The sequence below is a fragment of the Aspergillus puulaauensis genome, chromosome 8 (genome assembly GCF_016861865.1).
Source record: "Aspergillus puulaauensis MK2 DNA, chromosome 8, nearly complete sequence".
Lineage (NCBI taxonomy): Eukaryota > Fungi > Ascomycota > Eurotiomycetes > Eurotiales > Aspergillaceae > Aspergillus > Aspergillus puulaauensis.
In genome coordinates this window covers 2,720,465-2,743,785 of record NC_054864.1, presented here as the reverse complement: position 1 = coordinate 2,743,785, position 23,321 = coordinate 2,720,465, and the positions used below count along the sequence as shown (strand labels likewise).

Here is a 23,321-nt window from a genome sequence, read left to right as displayed (position 1 = left end):
GACAGGGAAATAATAAACCTAGAAAGCCTCTTCAGATAATTCATGTGCATGTTTTGACAAAATTGCCGATTTTCATTTTGTCTTCATTTTTTGAAGGAACAGTGCATTCATCCATATAGAGGTATATACCCTCAAGTAAGAAACAGCGCCTTTCACAGGAATGGCAGCTCCAATGCAACAGCTCGCACAGGCATGTCTTCCAGCATACACATGTCCTACTGGGACCAAGATGTACTTACTGAACCTGGGCACATTGAACGTTGACGACGCCTGGTACGTATATTGACCATCGTTCCACGTTCGCCGTATCGTCTCTAACAACTGACTATAGGCTCCTTCTAGGCGCTAATGGAAGCTCGGCGAGTAATCCGAATCCCCCCAGCAAGAGAAGGGACTTGATGTTGATTGCCGGGCTCATCGACCACCCGGAGATGGGATTGGTGCTATTTGAAACAGGAAGTGCAGAGGATGTACAGAGAGTAGGTGCGACAGATTCTGTACCCGTGCTTTACATTTACTCAGCTCGTACCTTGTTTTATAGCAATGGGGTCCAGATGCAGTAGACCTGTTCCCACGGACACAATACGAAGAACGCCATCGCCTACCGGCTGCCATTGAGGCCGTCGGATATAATATCAAAGACGTGAAAGCGGTAATCATGGGACATTTACACTTGGATCATGCAGGTGGGCTGGAACATTTTAAAAATACCGGAGTGCCCGTATATGTCCATGAAGAAGAATTCAAGCACGCTTGCTGGGCGGCAGGGACGAACTCGGACGTTGGCCTGTACCTGTGAGTAACCCCAAATAACAATAAGAACCCATTTGACACATTTGGGAAACTGACTTGTATTTATGCAGCGGCGATTACCTCAAGCTAGATAATACGCTGAACTGGCAGACCTTCAACGACGCCCAGCTGGATCTCTGCACCGGGGTCACCCTGTATCACTGTCCCGGCCACACCCCTGGCCTCTGCATTATGCAGGTGAATCTTGCGCAGGATGGGACCTTTATCTGGACCACCGATCAGTATCATATACGAGAAAACTACGAATTAGATCAAGCCCATGGGTGGCTGCTGAGAGATTATCGGAAGTGGGTAGAGAGTGGGAAGTTCATTCGGCGTTTACAAAGGCTGTTCTCCGCTCGTCTGATATTCGGCCATGACTATGAGACTGCAGAGGAGCTGATAAAGGCTAAGAAGGTGTACCAATAGCGCATAGCCTGTGACTTGCATGAGGTGGTTATTTGCGTCACTATAAAGTCGGGTGGATTTCCTTGTTTTTTGTTCGATCTTGCCATCGATCGGGCAGTTCAGTGCCCACTGACCTCCGACGGTATTGGATTGGTAGGCCATTGAGACCGGAACGTTCGCATTAACTCCAGCTGCTGTAATAAACACGCCGAAGTATCGAACACCAGAGTTGCTTGCAAAGCCCATGTTTCCACGCAAGATAACGGGTAGAAACCAGAATATAGAGTAGGTCACGGTTGTGAGACAGCTTTACATATTTATATTAGCTTTTCTCTGAGGGGTCCGGCAATCAGATGTCTATTAACTTACAAGAAGATCAAACCAAGGCCCCAAACCTTCAGGTCTGACGCAGGAACGAGAAATCTGCGCAAGCTGAACGGTTCGGGCTTTGTGTCTGCGCGATCTCGGTCAACTCGTCGGAGTATAAAGGCGCACCCCTGCTCGTTGAGGAAGTCCCATGCTTTGTGACCTTTATCTGAAGGAGCACAGGCTCTTTGGGGATGGCATCGACCTAGCCCCTGAAGGCCCTATGATGGAATACCATGGACACGTCTGGCCGGACCAGCCCAAGAATGCTCTCTGTTCAAAGTCAACCCCATCACCTATCGAGAAGATCCGATCCTACCTATATGCGTCAGTGACCGAGCGACTGAGGAAAACCAACTGTATGGCCTGTGATGATTGCCGCAGATGTCCTGAATATTTGTCAGGCTGCTGCCTTGCCCACCCAGAATGTGTGCTGTCCGTTTGAATCGAATGCTATATGGTATGTGATCCAGGTAGACCGGGAAAAGCTCCGTGCGTCGAATACCAACATGACCGAGTTCTGCGCGAGACTAGGCCGTGTGGTGTTTGGCTGAAAACCGGACTGGTACATGGGCAAGGTCTTTTTAGTCGGAGAAGACGTCGACCCAACAAGCCTGCGCGACATCATTTGGACAGAGTCGACGCGCTGCGAGCCAGACACAAGCGAGTTCCTGTTCGACGAGTATGTGAATATCCCTTTGATCCACCATGTCGGACAAAGCTGGAGGGCAACCACAAGAAGGTGGTCAAGTGCTGCATGCTGCTGCTGTCCAGGCAGGGGTGGAGCGCGAGTGGGCGAAGTATGGATTTGCCAGTAATTTTGCTTGATCGGCTCTCGTGTCGAATTCAAACGCAGTTAAAAATATCAATCAATTCAGTCTAGTTGATCTCTCATTCCCACTCAGCTCGTTGATTCCTCTGGCGTGTTGAAACAACTCGCCTGTCTCTTCATAGACCCCGTACTTTCAAGATCGACTCGCTGTCGTTTACTATTTTGAGAAAAATAACTCCAGTATGACGTCGTACATCGTGTTTAACTTATTAATATTCACGTTGTTTCAGCAGTTCGTGTTGTTCGCGGTTTGCTGCTCTGCAGGTGCAGTCTCGCCGATCACCTCGTAAAGAACAAGGCCCAAGCGAGAAACACTGCCCTGTTTAGTAGAAGATGAGGATGATTACAATTCTTCAAGGCTGCGGTGGGTTGTCGATCGTGCATAAGCGATCTCGTATTTTGATTAGGCCCTGCTGATCCCCTGCTTCGCGTATACAAAATCCTATTTTTAGCTCGTCATTTCGGTGGATCTTTACGAGAACGTGGGACTGACCGGCAGACTGTGTGGACAGAGACCAGGTATGAATCAAGGTATGAGATAGGTGATTGACAGCTATAAGTATCACGTCCTGCCCTACAACACCCTCATCAAGCCATTCAATTACCATATCTCAAAGTCCACTGCCTACCCAGAATTGCAACCATTCCACCATGCAGCTCACCAATCTGTTCATGACCCTCGCGGCGACTCTCTCTGTCGCCAACGCTTACAAAGTCACCACCGACGGTGTCAACTGTCGCAAGGGCGCCTCCACGAGCGATGCCTCTGTAACCACATACGACAACGGCGAGGACGTCAACATCACCTGCCAGACCAACGGCCAAAGCATCCAGGGCAACACCATCTGGGACAAGACCGATGACGGCTGCTACGTCTCCGACTACTACGTGAAGACCGGCTCAGACAGCATGGTCACCAAGGACTGCGACGGCGGCTCTGACAGCGGCAGCTCTTCGTACCAGGGCGAGATCAGTCGCAAGGAGATCCTCAAGCGTGCTGATTACTGGATCTCGCGCCACATCCCATACTCCATGAGCGCCTACTACTCCGACCCCGATGGCCGCAAATACCGCACCGACTGCTCGGGCTTCGTTAGCATGGCTCTCCATGCATCTGCCCCAGGTCTCAGCACCGTCAGCCTCCCGGATATTGCGAAGTCTATCTCGTGGGATGATCTCCAGCCCGGTGACTTTGTTGGCACCCTTGGATCCGGTACTGGCGGTGCTGATGGCCATGTCACTCTGTTCAAGTCCTGGACCGACAGCTCCAAGAAGAAGTACAATACCCTTGAGTGCCAGGGCACCTACGGCTGTGTTGCAGACAAGCGCGAGGTTAGCTGGAAGGTTGGCAGCCACACGGCCAAGCCCTACCGCTACGAGAAGGTGAAGGATTAAGGGGGTATCTGTATAGAAGTGCATCAGCTTCATATCATTCTTGTACATAGACTCGGCCTGATTAAGGGTACTATCAATTATCGACAGAGTTCCCATATTTGGTCTTATCCCTGCTGCCAATTCACAGCGACTTTCTTGGAATTACTTCAATAGGGAATTCAATCACAGGAACTTGAAATTTATGCTCTGGTGCGAGTCGGTAGCCAACATCGAACACAACTAGATGCCCATCCAAGGCATCGTTGAGCACGACGCACGACTCATATCATTTCCGTCAGGACAGCACCTGATGTCGTTCTATGTTTATCAGCCCCTTTTACTGTCAATTCACAGAGGTGTCTGCGCACGAGCCCTTCCATGTATTCGGCGATCTGACCTCCGGTGCCCAGTGTGGGGAGAAATCTGGGGTAACTATTTAGAGCTACCCCAGCATCGGGGCACAACGCTCAGTCAGTCAACTAGCTGCTATTCTTGCTAGCATTCCGATTCACGGTATCAACTTGAGATGGGGTTTCCCAGGCTAAGCAACAGCGGGGGCTCCCGGGGCATTATCGCCTGCTTCCTTATATCCATGGGCACCATTAGCTTTGGATATCCTTCGGTCATTGTTGCATCAACGCTCGCAAAGACCCCCTTTCTAAAATATATGGGCCTAGGGGACGATAATGGCATCTCTGCAGGCAAGGAAGGGCTGGCTGGAACCATTACAGGCCTCTTCCAGGTACGTGGAAGCCTGCCCGACTAGTTGAGAGGCAGCGCGCTGATGGTGGACTGCGTCTAGGTTGGTGCTGTTATAGGCATCTTTTGTGGCTGTGAGATCTCAGATAGATTTGGACGCAGAAGCGCACTGCTTTACTGCTCCATTATATCTATCATTGGCGGCATTGGTGTGACTGCCGCACAGAACATGGCCATGCTGCTCGTATTTCGCTTCTTCGCCGGTGCCGGTAGCTTTGCGTTTCTTGCACTGAGTACGTCCCAGTTCCTTTCCACCATCCCCTTGTGGATTCGCTAGTAACTGATAGTCTGCAGCGCCAGGATACGTTTCCGAATTGGCTGCACCCAACATGCGTGGTTTTCTCGGCGGTCTTTGTGGTGTGTTTATCGGACTCGGATACTGCAGTGGCGGTTTTATGGGACTCGCCTTTTACTATGCCGAGAATGAAACCTTGCAATGGCGCGGACCTCTGGGTATAGGAATCCTTTGGCCTCTGATCATGCTGCTCATTTGTCCATTCGTCCCCGAGTCGCCGCGTTACCTGTTGATGAAGGGCAGGTCCGATGAGGCCTGGGATGTAGTGTCCCGACTTCGTGCTAGTCGGAGCGGCGAAGCACAGGCGTTTGCGCTGGCCGAGTTCTCTCAGATGAAGCAGCAGGCTGACTTCGACCGGGCCCTGGACGGCTCATGGCTGCAGCTGATCCGAAAGCCCTCGTATAGGAAGCGTCTGTTGCTGGCATCTGGCATTTCCTTTCTTGGCCAGAGTACCGCGGTTCTGGTGTTGAATAACTACGTATAGCTCCCTGGGTGCAGTATCTGGACGCAACTAAACTTCCTTATAGGGGCCAATCTTCTATGCGGCACTCGGGTTTGGAACGCGCAACCAGCTTATTCTTGCAGCTGGGCGAGACGTCAGTAAGCTGAGACATCCCTGGCCAAGACCTGGCAGGTATTATTCACGGAATTAACGAAACTATAGTTGCTTTCCTCGGCAATATTGTCGGCGCTGCAGTTCTAGACAATATCGGCAGACGGCCCATGCTGCTTACCGGGTTCGCAGGCTGTCTCATCACCCTCTGCGTTTTCGCAGCAGCGGTCGCCGAGTTTCAAAAGAATAATGCCATGGGGACTTTGGGCGTGGGAATGACCGCGCTCTTCGTGTTCCTGCTTTTCTATGCCTTGGGTGTTGACGCTCCAACATACGTCTTCATGAGTGAGATATTCCCCAGCCACATGAGATCCAAGGGCATGGCCGTTGCAGTTGCCATATATGCATTATCAGCAATAGTCTACCTGCAGGTCACTCCTCTCGCCGTTGCGAACATCGGATGGAAATACTTTCTGGTATGTGAACTGCCCAGGCATTCGTGATGTTTGATTGCGGTGTGTTGTAACATTTTCACATAGGTCTTCATCATCATCATGGCCATCGGGTTGGTATGGATGTATTTCGAAATATTCGAGACAAAGCTTATCCCCCTTGAGGAGATGGCTGAGAAGTTTGGTGACACCGATGCGGTGGTTGTGCATCTGTCGGACGCCATGGCTGAGGCAGACTCGAAGAGAAGCGCCGTTGAACACCATGAGAGGCCCGGAGAAACGGACCAAAAAGAGGTTCAAGACATGGCATCTACAGCCTAACGGAACCGTGGGGATAGAGGGCTCGGGGAGTTTGGAACCACGGTTTCCTATTGTATAAGTCTATTCGGATGGGGAAATGGATACGACTCCATACCAGTGTGACATGCAGACTCGACATTCCATACATGGACGCATAAACATGTCGTATTCATTTATATTTGTAGAAGTGGCGTTTTGTCTTTGCGCCCAGCCTATTTATACCAGATTCTACTGCCTTCCACAGCACCAATTCCAATATCTGATCCCGTTCCCGGTCTGAACATCCCGCAGATGGCCATTGCCCACTATACTCGGAATTTAATGTCAGGCCAGTAATGGGGGTATGCTTCATACCCAATAATGCTAATCTCCGGAGCACAAAGTGCCCATGTTGGCCAGGTCGTGAGATACTTCGTATATGTACATCTTCGGACCGCGTCAGAGAGCAATAAACGTTACGGGTTGAGTATTTCACACCCTCTTCCCAGATTATACGGATCAGGATCACATTACACAGGCACGAATCAAATATCGCATTCTTCAAATACATAGCAAAACATTATCCCGCGGTCCAGCTTTCATTCTCTTGCAAGGCAAGACACTATTTATCGAATCCATTCAACCGTCTACCTTCCAAACACGGCGGTGGTTTGGCGCTGCCAGCTCGGACATGACTTTCTGAGTCCACTTGGATTTGATAGACTTGGTCCACTGCTCTCCCCCGAGCCCGTTCTCCGGGTTATACTGATGAATGGCAACATAGGGCGCCGCAAACTCCGCATTGGCCCCAAACGTAGCCAGTCGCTTGTACCTACTCCCAGTACGCCAACCTGGCACATCACGTAGGGTCGGCATATGCTCCTCACGGTACCAGTCGTAAAAGTCTCTTATGACCTCTTCAGTCTCGATGGGCGACATTCCCACTGTCACCACGACAGTCCCTGCAGGGCGGACTCGGGGCTCAATGTCGTCCCTGACGTTGAATGCGATACGCTCATACAGATGAAAGTCGGCCTTGTCAAGGCTGATACTCTCCTTCTCGATTGAAATAAGGGATTGGACGACTTCGTTGGTAATGAGACTGGTGTCCTCGACATAGTAGCTGTTCTCGTAGCGGTAGGTGTTTCCCTCTTTGACCTCGTCAGTAGCAGTAAGAACATCTACTGTAGACACGCCCGGTAGTTTGGAGAAGGCTTGTTTGCGCCACGATTCGAATGTTGCATGGTCGGTCGATGCGGGTTTCTCGAGTAGAACGCGCAGGAGTCCGGCAGGCATGGTGACAGATGTATGAGCGTGGCTACCTAATTGAATATTTTCTTAAAAAGATGTCCAGCCGGCTATTTTGAATTTAAATCTTGTCTGGCAGTGGATGGAGTGGGGATTGTGCCGCAGTGAAGCAAAGCAGGAGATCTGACCTCCGACGATAAAGGCGACTCAGCGGAGGTCATAACAGCGACGGGATAACGTTATAAGTACAAATGTATGGAACTCCTCTGATGTCACTAGGTGTAAAGCAAAATACCGATTCTCAGAATGCTTGCAGTCTCTGATTTCCCGCGCTTTGATCAACTGCCTCTCTGCCAGGGTGACCCACCGTTCTCTGCCTGGGGACTATGGAAAAGGCCCGAGTATGGTTCGCTCAACTATCTGACCGACAAGAGGCTGTTACAGGCTGCTCGGGAGGAGATTCAAACTGGCGAAAGAGTCTCTCTCGAGTGAGTGCTCATCCCAGTGGAACCCACGAGGGTATAACTAATATAGTGTAGCCTGCCTCTAGACTTGATTGATCCTCCTCTGCTAGGAAGAAGAGGTTTTAAAAGAGAGATTGTCAACAAGGCTCCTCGGGTTATTAATGACGACGTTGTACGTTTCCTCTCCTGTGCTTCCCCCGATGAACTAGATAATGATTCAATATCACGACCACAGATCACGTTCAATACCCAGGGAAGCTCCCAGTGGGACAGCTTTCGCCACTTTGCGTACCAAAAGCACGGGAAATTCTATAATGGGTGAGCGGTTATCCACTGTGGTCTCGTTGATATATGGAACCGCCCAGCTAACACTGCCCGAGAAAGGGTCACCCAAGGAGACATCCATGAGGATCTATCAAGCACTGTTGGCTCCTCATCCCATTGGTCAAAGGGACTTGGTGGCATCGCAGGTAGAGGCGTCTTGGTCGACTACGCCAGCTGGGCCGGTGAAAATGGGGTTAAATATGACCCTCTGAGCACACAGCATATCCCACTCGATGCAGTAAAACTTATTGCTCGTGAGAAAGGAGTCGAGTTTCGGCAGGGCGACATCTTGTTCCTGCGAACAGGTAAGACTGGAAACTGCACCTTCATCCGATCCAGTAACGCTCCGCTGACTGTCTTATCTCGAACCAGGGTTCGTCAAGGGATACCGTCAGCTGAACAAGGCGCAACGAGAGGAGCAATCGAAGGTCCCCGAGTTCCCCGGCCTTGGACAATCTCGAGAAACAGTCGAGTGGCTGTGGGAGCGGCAGTTTGCTGCAGTCACATCTGATAGTCCGGCCTTCGAAAGCATTCGTGAGTCGCTGAGGATCCAGATGTTTAATCAATGCAGTACTAATGAGACCATGGTGACGCAGCTCCGGCTGATCCAGAATACATGCTGCACCCTATTCTTCTTTCTGGATGGGGGACTCCAATCGGAGAGCTGTTCGATCTCGACGACCTGGCTGAACGGTGTGCGCAGTTGAATCGCTGGTCATTTTTTATCACATCTGCCCCGTTGAACTACACGGGGGCTGTTGCCACGCCGCCAAATGCCATTGCCATCTTCTGATACGTACCCAGCCTGCTATTAGGTAGTAACATTGGTTTCAGGTAGCCTGGATACATAGGAAATGCATTTGAGGTGTTGAACCCTTGGGAGCTACCAAGCCTATGTACATACATTGAAAGACCTTTATTCCGAATAAATCGTTTGGAAACATTCCACTCTACCGTCTACGAATCAAGTCGTGGCGTATCAAATTTGGAAACTCTGCGGAGTTGCATATGGCCTCGATCAGCAATCCGAGAGACAATATCACGAATGAATGCAAGGTCCTCGCCCTGTCCCCCGTTGGCGAGAATACCCAGCATATGGTTCCTTGCCTGCTCTGGGCAGTCGATTCCTAACAAAGCAGAAACAATAACTTGCTCCGTCTCTAGGATGTCGAGAACTGCGTCGAATGAGAAGATGTGGCCGTAGAACAGCTCTAGAGATTGCAGTTAGCTTTGGCACTGGTATGCCGGAACTTGATGCCCTTTGAAGATACCATTTACGATGTGATAGTAGTCGGGACTTGCATGCAACGTCTTGCCCTCGTCGTACCCGGGAATATTACCATAAATCTGGCAGAACATGTTCCGGCCTCGTTGGATGGCCGTTTCTCGTGTATCACCGGCCCTAACCCTGGAGTCAGTACGACCTATAAGCATGATGAGCCATGTATCTGTTCGCTTACCGGTGATATGTTGACTCCATAAGCTCAGGGGGTATTGCAGTCGCCAACTGACGAAGGCTTGACCCTGTCTATAGAACTATTAGCAGGCGGCACCTCTGGCTTTAGAACCTCCAGATATGAAGGGTGAAAACACCTTTGCAGCCCCCATAATCCCGCAGGCTTTGGTCAATCCCTCTCGGATCTTCCGGGTCTCCTTTAAGTGGTTTTCCTTGGGGATATACGCGTTGAGCAGAAGTTCATACAGTCTGGGTATCTCTTCTGGATAGTTCAGGGCACCAAGGGCGACAATTGCAGTTTGGTACCATTTGAACGTAGATGACGGCTGCAGGTCGGCCAGGACACTGTAGAATTCTTCATCGAACGGGGAACAATGAGCTTGTGCCATTTTGGTTGCTAGTTGCCGTGCCCTTCAAATGTAACTTTAACTGGAGCTTTGGAGAAATAAATATCTAGTTGGAGGTCTGTCTTATTTACGGCCTGTTGTGCCTCGTGGTGGCCGGGGTTCAGATCTCCGCCGGGACAGTCTGTCTCGTTGGACATAAATTTGACTTCAAGCCATGCAAATGCCTAGCAAGGGCAAAGTATCGCTTGCAACATGGCACTCTGTCTTGCACCTACGCTCGAGTTCGAAAATGAGGACGACGCCACTCAGGTACTGCATCCTCCTAATCCAAAATGCTGCGTATTGCAGGACAGCTCATGCATAGTTGAAGTTTCTCGCTCTAATCCACGACATCTACCAATTCACGTACCAGAATGAGGAGCATTGTTCCGCATATTGCTGGTTCCGAGATGTGGCCGATCCACGCTCTGTACAGGGATTTGAGTTGTACGTGCGCAAGATGTCAATACATTGTCCTGTAGGGCTGACCTCTTTTCAGCTACGACAACGAGGACGGCCTCGCCGTCACTCACCGGGCGTCCAGACCTTATAAGAAAATGAGGCAGTTCATAGCTGGTCTACAAGAGACAGACCCAACGCTGTTGAAATTCCCCCCACTGTTACTTCTAACTCCGGTCGAGGGCTTTGTGAATAACAATGGTGCCCTACACTTTGAGCATCAGCCTTGCAAGCTTCGAGTCACAACAATAAAGCTCTGCACCACTCATGAATCTTCTAGCGCCACAGCTGCGCAGTTTACGGCATGTTTGAAAAGCCTTGCTCAGGATCTTCACAGAACCGCCACAGGACTAGCATGTCATACGGCTGTGGCTGAGGAAAGGGGGAATGAGGATGATAAAGGACCAACCCCCGGGCTTTCTACAACCCTTCACCTTTTATTTGTTGAGTGTTATTCGGAGGAGGGCTATCTTGCGCAGCAGGAGCAAAACTATTTATGCCTGTAAGTGCACTCCCCGCTTAACCTATCCAGAAGTGTTCGCTCATCCAGCACCTTTTGTCAGGGTGAAACTGGTAGATAATTTTGAAGCTAGTACGGCTGTCACTGATTGTGTTGAGGGTTTTGGGTTTATGAGAAACAAGGGATATTAGACAGGGCTGATGGTGCTGCTTGGTTACAGTGTGTATATTTATGCATTACTAGATGCAAGGCTTATGGCATATCATTGTCCTTTCACTGTAGTCCATGTTGTCGGTCCCAAGTTACATGTGTATTTCAGGCAGCACAAACAGCTTCCAGTACGATTCAAAGTCCAATGTCTGTGTGTCGCCCATATCGCCCTTTCTCGTCTCGCGCTGAGTCAATCCATTCCCCAGATAGTGGAAGCGGTTTCGCTGCAGGTATTCGAGGTGATAGTCCTCCCAACGGGGGTCTCGCAGCGCCTCTGCAAAGTGGAAGCAACTACCGGCGTACAGCCCGACAATGCGGCCGTCGGTCGTTCCTCGCTTATACCAGCTTCGGCATGGCGCTGCCCAGACGGTATCCTGAAGCCAGGTCTGTGCATGTTCATTGAGGTCAGCCACGGCCTTCTCTGTGACCGTCATCGACTTGATCCCTTGGGTCTGGAGCTTTTCTATGCAGTTATATATGTAGATGCCCGTCATTTGGATAGCCTGCACAAGGGAGCCGTTTGAAACCGGGCTATTCGGTCCAATGAAGCAGAAGTAATTCGGCATTTGAGGAACGGTGATGCCAAAGTATGCGTCGGGGTTCTCTTCTTCCCATTTTTCAGCGAGATTCACTCCGTTTTGTCCGACAATGGGGAATCGCGGTTTGAAAGTCGTGTCGAATCCAGTTGCGCATATAATAGCATCCACCGGTAAGACGCTTCCATCTCGCAGCACAATGCCTTCCGCCGTGATATGATCTAGAGAGTTCCAATGCGTGTCGACATGCTCGCGCACCATCGCTTCTAGAAATCCCTGGCCAGGCGTGATCCTGCGACAGCCGACTGGAAAGTCTGGGATGATGAGCGACGCCAGTCTCTTACCTTTCTCGCCGTTACCGAGTCTCTGCAGCATCGAGGCAACGTAACTGCGTCTTACCTCAGCCAGGGCCCCAGGGCCTTGTAACGACCCCCGGAACTCATCAATGCGGCGATTAGCGAGCTCTCTGCGGTGCTGCAGAAGGTATTCCGGGTCTTCATGAAAGCGCTTGATCTCGTCTTCGACGTAATTATAATCATGGTCAACCTCTGGGTCGCCTTCTTGGGCCTCGTTTATGCCGCGTGCTGGGCTAATCCAGGTCTGAGACCGAATAAAGTAATCGACATGGCCAGCAGCTAAATTAAGGAACAGAGGACCCTATCAGTGCGAGGCCCGATGCAAAGGAAGGACACAGCATACTCTTAGCCACTTGGGGGAGGATCTGTATCCCAGACGACCCAATTCCAATGACAGCTAAACGTTTGCCAGCATAGTCGTAGGTCTGGTCCCAGGCAGCTGAATGCATTAATTTGCCTTGGAACGTCTCGATACCGGTGATACTCGGCCATTTCCAGTTGCTGCAACCGACCGTTAGAACCTTCAAAGCAGCGTTCGTATGAACGGAGAAAAATACTTTAGAACACCAGCAGCGTTGATCAGGACGTGGCAGTAATCATCGAACTCCACGCCATTTGCTCTGACAACCAGCTTCCATATCCCAGCGCCATCGTCCCATGTTGCAGATACGACCTCATGCTCATATGCAAAGAGATCGTCGCAACTGTGCCTCCGTGACACCTGTTTCATATACTCGTGGATCTCCTCTGAGGTCGCATAGTACCCTGGCCAGTCCGGCTTAGGGTCGAAGCTGTAGGCGTAGTTGTGGGATGGAATATCGCACTGGCAGCCAGGGTACCTGTTATCGTCCAGGTTAGGGTCAGAATGGAACAGAGCGCCCAAGGTACAATCACCTGTTTAGCAGCCATGTACCTCCTAGGTCGTTATTCTTCTCATAGACCTGGAAATCGACTTTGTGGTGTTGCATTTTCTCTTTCGCGATAATGGCCATCATCAGCCCCGAGTAGCCCGCGCCGATACAGACCACCCGGACTGGCCGGTGTGTCCCCAACGGGACGTTCTCCACAGTGTATGGGGCTTGTGCTGATGACATCTTGTGCGATGATAGGACTGGCAACGCCGTGTATGGCAAGACAACAACGGATTATATCCGTTTTCCTCGGCTCTCGCGCGGAGATGTGATCGCCGATGGGACCGTGCAGTCTCCAACAATGCGGGGAGCCCTCTTTCCACATCCCCGAGATCTCTCCCCAGCTTCGTCTAACATCTGGTACTGATCCAGCAAGGAGTGAATCAGTAATGACATCGTCATGACAGCCAATGGAGGGCCTGCGAGGCGGGAGATGCGCAACACGCAGGCATGCAAGCTATGCCGGAGCCGCAAGGTATGTTCGCTTGCCCAGCTCACTGGCAGGTTCCTCAGACATCATGTAGGTGAAGTGTGACAGTATCCGTCCAAAGTGCAGCCTATGTCGAGCAGAGAATGTTCCATGCACATACGAGCAGGACCGGCGACAGACATCGCGGGTGTCGCAGGCAGTTATCCAACGCATCACCGACCGGCTGACGGAGGTGGAGGAGACGGTGCATAGATTAGAGGAGTCTCTATCGCATCAACGGCATCATGCTGGTCAAGTCCAGACCCCATCCGATACTGCGCCGTCGGTCGTTTCACCCACCCATGCCTTGCAGGGGTTGGACGACGTTGGTATGTTTATGGACGCATCACCAAGCCACGATCCGCAGAATCTGTACCCAGAGACCCCTGCCTTCGATTTGGACCAAGGGCGTAAGCAGGGTGCATCCATTGAAATACACACAGGAGTCGAGAGCGACGGCGGCCACATATCAGTGTACGGCCCAAGCTCGACATTCAATCCGCCCATTTCATATACACTCTATCGACAACCGCGCCCAGCACAGTTCTCTGCAACGGAAAGTAAAGACACGGCGGAAGAGGAATGCCGATTGTTTGCCAACTCGGCTCTTCAGATACAAAAAGAGTGGTCCTATATGGCTGAGCGCAAGTTTGACCTGGACGGCCTGGATCTTGATACAGCGTGGCACCTCCTGCAGATCCATTGGAACCACCATCACCAGGCATACCTGACCACCTATCGACCTGCAGTAATGCATAGTCTCGCAACGGGGGGGGCTTACATCAACAAGCTCCTTTTGAACGCCATTTACCTGTCATCCGCGCTGAACAGCGATCGCGACGAGTTGCACGAGGATCCAGCAGACCGGCAATCGCTAGGCAGGAGATTCTTCTCTCGTATCCAGGAATTAACCCTCTCTGAGCTAGGCAGCTCGAGCGTTGCCACGGCCGTTGCGTTTCTGATCACTGGCTCTAGTCTAGTGTCTGTTGGCCGGCAGACGGCTGGCTGGCACTATTCAGGGCTGGGCTATCGGATGATAATCGACTTGGGCCTGCATGTCGACCCCCATAAGCTTCGCATTTCCCATCCAGATCCGTCGCAGCCTGCAATGGGCTTCACCGAGGTTGATCTTGAACTGCATCGCCGTGTATACTGGGGTGCATACATCAATGACAAGTTCCAGGCGCTCTATTTTGGCCGCCCGCCAACGCTGACTGCAATTGGCATTGAGCCATCCAGGACGTTCCTGGATAAATTTGAGGAGCTGGAGCTGTGGAAGCCCTATGTCGACCCCCGGGCCAGAGTTCCACCCCCCGTATATGAGCCCCAGCCAGCCTATACACTCTCCACCTTCCAGGCATTCACGTACCTAGCCGATATTATGGCTGGTATCGTAACAGGGCTCTATTCTCCCCAGGTGCAGTTTCTGTCCCAAGAGGAGATCCTCGATGTTGCTGGAGACCTGCAGAAAAGACTCGACGCCTGGATGGCAAACCTTCCCAAGCATCTGCAATATGACCCCAGCCAGGACGAAGCGCCGCCGGCCCATCGCTTCAATCCACCGTCTGTCGTCCGCTCCTTAACTGACCTGAAGTCGGACTAACACCATGCGCAGAATGACCTTCCATATGTTGCACATACTCCTTCACCGGCCCTTCCTTCCAGAGGGCCATCTTCGACATCTCGGAGCCTCCGCCGAAGCTGAGCATCGCGAAATCTGCCTGCTCTCCGCTGTTCAGATATACGAGCTGGCCAGGCGCTACCGTGACGCCTTCACCCTCCGCCGAGCGACCTACATGATCTCTTACTGCCTGTTCTGTGCGGCATCTGTTATTCCCTTCGGGCCCAGACAATCCGTCGACGTCTCGCAGCGACACATCGTCGGCTGGTTCTGGATTGCGCTGAAAGAATTACAGAACGGGGCGAATTTCGGACTGCGCAAGCCGATCATAATCATCCGGTCGCTTATTGAACACGCTGGGTTAGACTTGAACAGCATCCTGGCCCAGACAGAGCCATCCAGGCCAGCCAGCCTGGAGGCCGGAGCAGGCGGACAAGCCCATGTCCAGCATGACCACCGCTCCGGAGTGATTGGTGTGAATGGAGCAATGCCACCTCAAGGTCCAGACGAGGCGCAGGTGCCCGAGATAGAAGACGCAGATTTTGAGACGCTGTGTCGGGACCTGTTTGCCGGTGATATTGATGGGTTGGCAGCGCCGCATGGGACTGATGCTGAGGATCATTCGTTGCTGTATGGTCTGTTTAGATAGTAGCCTAGTCTAGCTTGCACTGTTTATATATAATATAAGCCCTCTTGTCATATGCATGCTCCCGCCCAGAATATGACGCTACTTTCCTCCAGCTCTGTGATTTATATATATAACCGATACTAATCCAGGACAACACCACTACAACACGCGGTATCACCAAGAATGAGGGTTTATATTGAATATACTTCCTTTCATAATAATATCCGTAGCAAACATTGGATACGCTAGTGAAGCAGAATTGACGGACCACACAGGAGGGCATTTTTGGGGATAGCGCTGTAATCGCAATCTTCGGGATTTCTCCGACTGCACTTCTGAATTATTTATTTTAAAATAAAAGCAGCTGTCCAATGTTCCATTCTCCCAGCCGTCATGCTTGACAATCCCTTAGCAATCACCACCTCGTCTCTGGGGCTGCACTCCTCACACTCGCTGCCCGAGAAAGTCCACGCCGCGGCGTCTAATGGCTTCTCGTCGATCGAGATTGTCTACCAGGAAGTCGTCGACCACGGCTTGTCACAAAGGCCTGTACTGGATGTGTGCAATGCCGCACGCTCCATCGCACAGTTATGCCAGTCGCTCGACGTCTCGGTGCTGGCCTTGAATCCATTTAAGAACTTCGAGGGCCACCACTGGCCGCTGTCGATACGACTCGAGTCCGCGAGACACTGGATTGAAGTTGCTGTCTTGCTTGGAGCAGAGCATTTGCAAGTCCCGTCGCAATTCGACACTGCCAACAGCACAGGCGACTGGCAGCAGATGGTGCGAGAGTTGCAGCAGCTCAGCGACCTGGCAGCCTCTCGGTCGCTGCGCATCGCCTACGAGGCAGTGGCATGGGGCAGTTACATCAACACCTGGGAGGAAAGTCTGCGCATGGTGCAGAACGTGGACCGGGGGAATTTCGGGCTGTGTCTGGACTCATTCCACGTTGCTGCGCGGCTTTGGGGGGACAACACCGTCGCCGGTGGCATGCAGGACGACGCGTGGCCGGTCCTCAAGGCCTCGCTCGCTCGATTCACTGACTCGTGTCCGCTCGATAAAGTTTTCTACGTGCAGCTCTCGGATGGTGAGAGATTTGCACCGCCGCTGTCGCACGAGCATCGCTTCTATCAGGCCGATTTCCCACCTGCGCTTACTTGGTCGCGACACATGAGGGTGTTCCCCCTGGAGGCTGAGCTGGGCGCTTATTTGCCGGTCACGGAAATTGCAAGATCCTGGCTGGTGGACAAGGGGTGGAAGGGGGTGGCTTCAATGGAGATATTCGACTGGAGAATGAGAGACGAGACCAGACGGCCGATGGACAACGCCAGAAGAGGCCTGCAGTCGTGGCAGAAGCTGATCAGGGCCTTGGAGTAGTTTGAGTACAGTACGCCATATATTCATTAGTCTAGAGTACAGTCTTTAATACAATCTAGGCAATACAAAAGGGTCTCCTAGAACATTACGATGCCCCCGTCCACCTTGTAGGCGCCCCCTGTCAGAAATTGTGCATCAGGACTCGCAAGAAATGAAACCATTGCTGCCACATCTGTAACTTCGGCCCAGCGACCCAGCGGCACAGTGGCCAGCATGCTCTTCATCTTCTCCTCGGGCCATGAGGCCAGGAACATGGGCGTATTGACGCCACAGGGATGGACGGTGTTGACGCGGATCTTGTACTGGCCCAACTCACCTGCTGCGGTCAAGCAAAGACCGCGGAGAGCGAACTTGGACGTAGAATATGCAGCCAGACCAGGAGTCGCACGAAGCCCGGCAATAGAGGAGGCCAGAATAATGCTGCCTCCGTGGCCCGCCTCCTTCATTGCAGCGCCGCAGTACTTGACCCCGAGGAAGGCTGACCGTGTCAGGAAAACTTAATCATTGGGGAGTAATATCGCAACCTACCTGATCGACAATTCACGCGCATTACTTTATCGTACTGATCGACGTCTGTTTCGAGAATGCTGGTGGAAGAGTACGAGATGCCGGCGCAGAGAAAGGCAACATCCAGACGCCCAAAGGCCTGTATCGTTTCGTTTACAAATCGCTGGACGTCTGCATCCTCTGTAACGTCCGCCTGCACGCTGAGAATAACATCGTCTGTGCCTTGGACCTCTTTGCGGAGGGCGTCTGCGGCCTTGGCGAGTCTATCGGAATCGAGATCGACCAGCACCACTCGAGCACCCTCGAGAAGGAATCGCCTGGCGGTTTCGAAGCCAATGTTGCCAGCAGCACCGGTGATGAGGGCGACGAGCGACTGGAGACGATGAGCAATTGGTCCCTGCGAGGGTGGAGGCAGCAAAGCATCCGACATGGCGTTGACAGGGTGTGCGGCAATTATTATTATTCGTTCAGTTACGGAGGACTGTGACCAGTTAAACCGGTTGAACTTCGTGTTAAGCAGGTATTTACTCCGTAATAAGAACCATTCGCCCGGAATCTGCGAGTTCCTTGCGTGTCTTCGTTGGAGAATATAGGCGGGGTTCTGATCCTCTGGGGCAGATAGACAGTTGATCAGCGCAGCCAGCCCAGCGTTTTCGAGCAGTAGCGCATCCTTCGCTGTCAATAGTCATTATTAGTGCGTGCAGTGCGTGTAGAGAAAGTTGGGGCCGCTGCAGCTCATCTCCAACGGGCGATCCATGCCTGATTGTGGCCAGACGTGGCCACTTAACGCCAGCGACGTGGACGATGTGGGCCAAGGGGCCAAACAGTAAAGTCAATCGCTGCTTAACTTCAGCTGGACGCTTTCAGTCTCGATCCTCCGGAGGCCTGGGTCGTTGCTCCGGCCTCGTGCTGGCTGTTTATGAGTCGGCCTGGCCCTCGCCCCACGGGGTCAATCAAGCCATTGCCATACCTCGAGGATGGGCTTGATCGTGACCGTCTTGGACCACTGGCCTTGACTTCCCACTGACGATGAGGAACATCTTCTATTCTCCGCCGCGGCCGCTGCGCGATGGGCCGCCCGAGATCTATGGCATCCGCATCTATCTGCTGGTGCTGTCGGCGACATGGGCGAGTGCCCTTCTATTCAAGATATAGCAACATCATGCTAACAGCCACAGGCATCAGCAATGTACGGATACGATTCCGCCTTCATCGGGGGAACAATCGCACTGCCTGCCTTCCAGGCGAATTTCGGCCTCGCCGACGCTGAAAATGGCGAGGCAGCAGACATTTCGTCCAACGTCGTCTCCATCTTCCAGGCAGGCGCCTTCTTCGGTGCAATCTTTGGATTTCTCTTCGCCGAGCGCTTCGGTCGTAAGCCAGTTATCTTGGGATCTGGCGTTGTTTTCTCAGCCGGTGCCATTGTGCAGCTGGTTGGGCTAATGTCGTTGCTGTACCTTGGTCGGGCCCTGACCGGGTTGGGAGTAGGGTACGCTTTCTACCACAATTGATAACGAAATGCTTCTAATTCCGGTGATGACAGTGCATCGTCGACCATCATTCCCATCTACATCGCCGAGTGCTCCCCAGCTCTCATCCGTGGTCGCCTGGTCGGTATCTTCGAGATCATGCTGCAAATCGCCCTCGTCTTCGGCTTCTGGGTCAACTACGGCGTCGAGAGGAACATTTCCGACTCGGATCAGAAACAGTGGAGGATACCAGTGGCTGTCCAGCTGATTCCTGCAGGCTTACTGCTCATCTGCATGGTTTGGATGTGCGAGAGCCCCCGTTGGCTGGCAAGCAAGAACAAGATGGACAGGGCGCACAAGGCCCTGGCCTGGGTCCGCAATCTGCCCATGGAGCATGAATACGTTGTTAATGAAATGGCCTTGATTGATGCATCGCTCAGCCACGAGCTGGAGATCACTGGTGGTGAACGCTCTCCTATGCAGATACTGAGGGAGTGCGCTGCCCCGGGGGTTCGCAATCGACTCATCATCTCTGTCTTGTTGATGCTCCTGCAGAACCTCACTGGGTAAGTACCTATCAAATAACCATAAACAAGCAGCTAACGTGTTCCAGTATCAACGCAATCAACTACTACTCCCCCACAATCTTCAGGTCGATCGGCTTCCAGGGCACTTCTGTCCAGCTGCTCGCAACCGGTGTCTATGGCCTGGTCAAGATGATCACAACCCTGGTCTTCATGATCTGGATTGTAGACCGATTTGGCCGGAGACCTGCATTGATAGTCGGTGCAGTGGGCGCCGGTATAGCCATGTTCTACCTGGCCATCTACTCCCAAGTCAGCGACTCCTTCAAGCGCATCCCCCCCAGCGATGGCGGTTCCCGAGCAGCCGTGGCAATGGTATACATCTACGCCATCTTCTACGGCTTCTCCTGGAACGGGATCCCCTGGATCTTCGCGTCCGAGGTTCTTCCCACGCGTGTTCGAACAATCGGAATGATGTGCGCAGTATGCATGCAATGGCTGGCACAGTTCATGATCGTCTACTCGCTGCCACACATGGTCGAGGCCATCTCTTTCGGCACCTTCTACTTCTTCGCTGCGTGCACGTTTGTGGCCTTGATCTTCGCGTTTCTGTTTGTACCCGAGACCAAGGGCATTCCCCTGGAGGACATGGATCTGTTGTTTGGCCGTGGAGCAGGAATCTACGCCAGGGGGGCGCGTCAGAACTACGAGACATGGAAGGGCACAAGAGGCCCGGTCAGCCTGCAGAAACATGTTGGTGATTATTTATCTCGGGTGGAAAATGCACGATAATTATGTAGCTTGATGACTGTATAGATAAGTTGCTTTTGGCGTTTGATTGATACCCTACAATCGGTCAGGTTTATTTAATATTTTATTTACTGGACGATTCAAATCCTTTTTCTAGACTTTACACGCCGTAGGGGATGTCTTGTGCTTGGATTACAACCTCGGTGGCTCGTTATATATACTGAGGGTACTACTCGACAAGATGGGTTGGATCTAAGACAGTGAAAATAAACACAATCAATTCTATTACTATATAGTACTCCGGCTAATAAATATCGTTCGCAGATTACTGGCTTGCAAATTAATACCCGAGGCTGTAGTCAATTTCCATCGAGTACCCATTTACACCCTCCACGATGAATATGCTGTAGGCTACAGATTCAAGTAAGTCCATACATGGGGGCGCACCGTAATCAAGTATCCTGGTCTTTGTAGAGTCCACGGTGACGTATCGGACTGTCTCGTGTTCGTCTGGCGAGTAATGTATCGGTCAACGGGATAACTGGAATAGCTTTAGCTGTCGTCCAGGACATTTAACGCAAAGGGCTGATCGGCTATCATGGGGATTTCAGCGCTCATAGCCACTCCCCCGGCAACAAGATCCGAAGCATTGATCGCCCGGCTGGTATTTCGTGTATACAACGGGCGCCCTTCCACGACAGCACGAACCAAAGCATTGATCGCTCGGCTGGTATGTCTGGTATACTATGGACGTGGATCCACGGCAGCAAGAACCGAAGCATTGGTCTCCTGGGTAACGTTAGCATTGCAGACAGTAATATCTAAGAGGGTACATACCATTGTACGGACCATGGCCGACTCCGCGGGTTTGCTGGGGCACTTTGGGTGATTTCCTAGTGAACGATTAGACATGTCGCTTTTGAAGGATCCTGGGATAGACTTACTCCATCAACGATGCTGTGGTGATTGAGTCTGAAGAAGTAGACTCCTTTGCGGACGGGTGCAGCAGGCTACGCACCTTGACCATGATGTCTTCCTTTCCCATCTTGAATATGAACGATTGAGTATTGATTCTTGAGTTGGATATTGAATTCAGTATTGAGTTGGTTCTTGAGTATTGAGAAACTGATGTTCTGTCCAAATGGCAGGAATCTGTGCCTTTATAAAGGTATCCTGCTCGGAACCCCTGTTAAGTACACTCGGCCAAGTGTGCTGGTGATAGGCTCGCTGGTCGTCGCCGAACACTTCGCCGAACTCGGGCGCTGTCATATTGCGCCACCCTTTGCCTCCAGTTTATTAAGATTTCACAAGCTTTGACTGATGGGCCTCGGGGAAAGACTTGCCTTGTTCGTCGTCACTCGGTCTGTGACAGACAAGCTTTGTCTACAGAGTATACGGAATACTGTAAAGAATGTCCATTATGATGTCATAATTCAACAAATACACATCAATTGATTACGGAGTATATCTAGCTCTATAAATTAAATGATTAGAATCGTATTAAAAGATTGTCTTCAACTTCCATCCTGCGCAGACTCCTCTGGCCACGACGAAAGCCACTGTCGCTGCAAAGTAGAGTGCTCCTCCAAACCCGATAAGGCCCTGGTAGTTTCCATCGCCAGCCTGCAGAATAGCTCCAGCGATCGGGATTCCAGTGAGAGTTCCAATACTTGAAATCGTAAAGGTCGTCCCGTTTCTGCGTCCGTAGTCCTCCACCTTGCATACCTGCGAAATACAGACAGGCGTGAGGCTGATCGCTGCACCGCTGAAAAAGCCGAAGAGGATAGCGTAGCAGATAACGCCGGCAGTATTACTTTCGATCGGAATCCAAAGAGCGAGCGTGAGAATGGAGCAGAAGAGCGAGGTAACAATCATGACGTTGAAGCGTCCCAGTCGATCCGCCACGAGGCCCGGAAGGAAACGCCCGGGGATCGCCCCAGCGTTGAGAAGAGGAATTAGGGCATAGGATAAGTTCTTGTCTACTCCGACATGGAGCGCATAGCTGGAGACATAGGTGATGGGGATGAAGACAGCGAATTCAACCAAGAAGATGGCGAATGTCGTCGTGGCGTAGCGGGGATCTGACAGGGCTCTGAACTCGATGGCCGCTGATTTTCCCTTGTGTCGCGGCAGTCTCGTACGCATGAAAAGACAGGCTATTGCAAGTAAACCGGCTGAGAGAAACGCGATGATGCGGATAGCCCAGCCGAACCCGACTCTGGGTGCAGCAAACATAACAATAATGGGGAAGATGACGCCCCCTACACCACCAGCAGTGCAGGCAATGCCGGTAGCGACTCCTCGGCGACAGTCAAACCAATGCCCGATCACCGAAACTGCAGGGTTGAAGAGAGTGCAGGCCGAGAGACCGCCGAGGACGCTGAAGGAGAGGAAGATCTGGTAGTATGCTGTGCGCTATCAGCACGACTCCAAACTATACGCCCATGAGCAACTTCAAGGCTTACCAGTGCTAAAGCTGAAGCAGATCAAAGATGCGAACATTCCTATAGAACCAGGCACGACGACATACAAGGGCCCGTAGCAGTCGAAAATGGGGCCGGCCTGGGCGCCCGCGACGTAGAGGAAGAACCCATAAGCACCGAATATCCACCCAATGCTGGAGTCGGAGTAGTCCATCAACTGGTGTTCGCTGGTCCAGGAGTGCAGCGTCCCTAAGGTATTCAACAGGCCCATAGAGGGGATCATGGCGCACCAGGCACCGACAACCACCAGCCATGCCTGGAGCCCGCCTTCGGGGTACTCTGTGATGGATGTTTCAGAGTCCATGGCTCGGACAGCAATTCCTTGCCGGGGTGTATTGCGCTATGGGGACGAGGCCATAGCGACTGATATACTCCTCTGGAAAGGGTGAGCCGAACCGTGGTTGTGGGCGCTCTCGGCGAACAGAATCGTATAGTGGAGCCACAGCAGATCAGCTCGGGCGCCTCGCATTCTGATTTGCACACTGAATCTGGTGGAGACCTGCTGGCACTTCTTCACTCATTTTTCCCGTCTGGTCTGATCGTTCGCCGAACTCGTGGCGAGTCTCCGTCGTA

General features: G+C 52.0%; 14 protein-coding genes across 14 annotated transcripts; 8 read left to right on the top strand and 6 right to left on the bottom strand.

Moving 5' to 3' along the window:
* Positions 1 to 160: 160 nt before the first annotated feature.
* On the top strand, positions 161 to 1,221 carry APUU_81059A (N-acyl homoserine lactonase family protein; the record flags this gene model as incomplete). The annotated part of the gene is made up of 4 exons (XM_041697408.1): positions 161 to 273; positions 332 to 479; positions 542 to 795; positions 864 to 1,221. 4 exons carry the CDS (start codon positions 161 to 163, stop codon positions 1,219 to 1,221), a joined length of 873 nt encoding a protein of 290 aa, XP_041562942.1.
* A 1,828-nt stretch (positions 1,222 to 3,049) lies between these two features.
* APUU_81058A (putative NlpC/P60-like cell-wall peptidase) lies at positions 3,050 to 3,793 on the top strand (the record flags this gene model as incomplete). Its single annotated transcript, XM_041697407.1, has 1 exon — positions 3,050 to 3,793. One exon carries the CDS (start codon positions 3,050 to 3,052, stop codon positions 3,791 to 3,793), a length of 744 nt encoding a protein of 247 aa, XP_041562941.1.
* Positions 3,794 to 4,364: 571 nt separating this feature from the next.
* Positions 4,365 to 6,152, top strand: APUU_81057A (uncharacterized protein; the record flags this gene model as incomplete). The annotated part of the gene is made up of 6 exons (XM_041697406.1): positions 4,365 to 4,514; positions 4,575 to 4,764; positions 4,826 to 5,304; positions 5,354 to 5,426; positions 5,491 to 5,855; positions 5,919 to 6,152. 6 exons carry the CDS (start codon positions 4,365 to 4,367, stop codon positions 6,150 to 6,152), a joined length of 1,491 nt encoding a protein of 496 aa, XP_041562940.1.
* Positions 6,153 to 6,749: 597 nt separating this feature from the next.
* APUU_81056S (uncharacterized protein) lies at positions 6,750 to 7,406 on the bottom strand (the record flags this gene model as incomplete). Its single annotated transcript, XM_041697405.1, has 1 exon — positions 6,750 to 7,406. The coding sequence occupies one exon, from the start codon at positions 7,404 to 7,406 to the stop codon at positions 6,750 to 6,752; it is 657 nt and encodes a 218-aa protein (XP_041562939.1).
* Positions 7,407 to 7,664: 258 nt separating this feature from the next.
* On the top strand, positions 7,665 to 8,939 carry APUU_81055A (uncharacterized protein; the record flags this gene model as incomplete). The annotated part of the gene is made up of 6 exons (XM_041697404.1): positions 7,665 to 7,846; positions 7,898 to 7,994; positions 8,058 to 8,140; positions 8,207 to 8,451; positions 8,519 to 8,680; positions 8,743 to 8,939. 6 exons carry the CDS (start codon positions 7,665 to 7,667, stop codon positions 8,937 to 8,939), a joined length of 966 nt encoding a protein of 321 aa, XP_041562938.1.
* A 164-nt stretch (positions 8,940 to 9,103) lies between these two features.
* APUU_81054S (uncharacterized protein) lies at positions 9,104 to 9,991 on the bottom strand (the record flags this gene model as incomplete). The annotated part of the gene is made up of 4 exons (XM_041697403.1): positions 9,104 to 9,357; positions 9,418 to 9,548; positions 9,607 to 9,674; positions 9,740 to 9,991. 4 exons carry the CDS (start codon positions 9,989 to 9,991, stop codon positions 9,104 to 9,106), a joined length of 705 nt encoding a protein of 234 aa, XP_041562937.1.
* A 210-nt stretch (positions 9,992 to 10,201) lies between these two features.
* APUU_81053A (putative quinol monooxygenase) lies at positions 10,202 to 10,953 on the top strand (the record flags this gene model as incomplete). Its single annotated transcript, XM_041697402.1, has 3 exons — positions 10,202 to 10,258; positions 10,320 to 10,435; positions 10,488 to 10,953. 3 exons carry the CDS (start codon positions 10,202 to 10,204, stop codon positions 10,951 to 10,953), a joined length of 639 nt encoding a protein of 212 aa, XP_041562936.1.
* Positions 10,954 to 11,209: 256 nt separating this feature from the next.
* Positions 11,210 to 13,103, bottom strand: APUU_81052S (flavin-containing monooxygenase; the record flags this gene model as incomplete). Its single annotated transcript, XM_041697400.1, has 4 exons — positions 11,210 to 12,288; positions 12,353 to 12,510; positions 12,567 to 12,848; positions 12,904 to 13,103. 4 exons carry the CDS (start codon positions 13,101 to 13,103, stop codon positions 11,210 to 11,212), a joined length of 1,719 nt encoding a protein of 572 aa, XP_041562935.1.
* Positions 13,104 to 13,320: 217 nt separating this feature from the next.
* On the top strand, positions 13,321 to 15,659 carry APUU_81051A (uncharacterized protein; the record flags this gene model as incomplete). Its single annotated transcript, XM_041697399.1, has 3 exons — positions 13,321 to 13,395; positions 13,445 to 14,952; positions 15,005 to 15,659. 3 exons carry the CDS (start codon positions 13,321 to 13,323, stop codon positions 15,657 to 15,659), a joined length of 2,238 nt encoding a protein of 745 aa, XP_041562934.1.
* Positions 15,660 to 16,031: 372 nt separating this feature from the next.
* On the top strand, positions 16,032 to 17,015 carry APUU_81050A (sugar phosphate isomerase/epimerase family protein; the record flags this gene model as incomplete). Its single annotated transcript, XM_041697398.1, has 1 exon — positions 16,032 to 17,015. One exon carries the CDS (start codon positions 16,032 to 16,034, stop codon positions 17,013 to 17,015), a length of 984 nt encoding a protein of 327 aa, XP_041562933.1.
* A 77-nt stretch (positions 17,016 to 17,092) lies between these two features.
* On the bottom strand, positions 17,093 to 17,952 carry APUU_81049S (SDR family NAD(P)-dependent oxidoreductase; the record flags this gene model as incomplete). Its single annotated transcript, XM_041697397.1, has 2 exons — positions 17,093 to 17,493; positions 17,544 to 17,952. The coding sequence occupies 2 exons, from the start codon at positions 17,950 to 17,952 to the stop codon at positions 17,093 to 17,095; spliced, it is 810 nt and encodes a 269-aa protein (XP_041562932.1).
* Positions 17,953 to 18,709: 757 nt separating this feature from the next.
* Positions 18,710 to 20,307, top strand: APUU_81048A (sugar porter family MFS transporter; the record flags this gene model as incomplete). Its single annotated transcript, XM_041697396.1, has 3 exons — positions 18,710 to 19,011; positions 19,066 to 19,557; positions 19,605 to 20,307. 3 exons carry the CDS (start codon positions 18,710 to 18,712, stop codon positions 20,305 to 20,307), a joined length of 1,497 nt encoding a protein of 498 aa, XP_041562931.1.
* Positions 20,308 to 20,872: 565 nt separating this feature from the next.
* APUU_81047S (uncharacterized protein) lies at positions 20,873 to 21,310 on the bottom strand (the record flags this gene model as incomplete). The annotated part of the gene is made up of 3 exons (XM_041697395.1): positions 20,873 to 21,054; positions 21,103 to 21,158; positions 21,210 to 21,310. The coding sequence occupies 3 exons, from the start codon at positions 21,308 to 21,310 to the stop codon at positions 20,873 to 20,875; spliced, it is 339 nt and encodes a 112-aa protein (XP_041562930.1).
* A 455-nt stretch (positions 21,311 to 21,765) lies between these two features.
* APUU_81046S (putative oxalate/formate antiporter) lies at positions 21,766 to 23,052 on the bottom strand (the record flags this gene model as incomplete). Its single annotated transcript, XM_041697394.1, has 2 exons — positions 21,766 to 22,673; positions 22,731 to 23,052. The coding sequence occupies 2 exons, from the start codon at positions 23,050 to 23,052 to the stop codon at positions 21,766 to 21,768; spliced, it is 1,230 nt and encodes a 409-aa protein (XP_041562929.1).
* Positions 23,053 to 23,321: the final 269 nt, after the last annotated feature.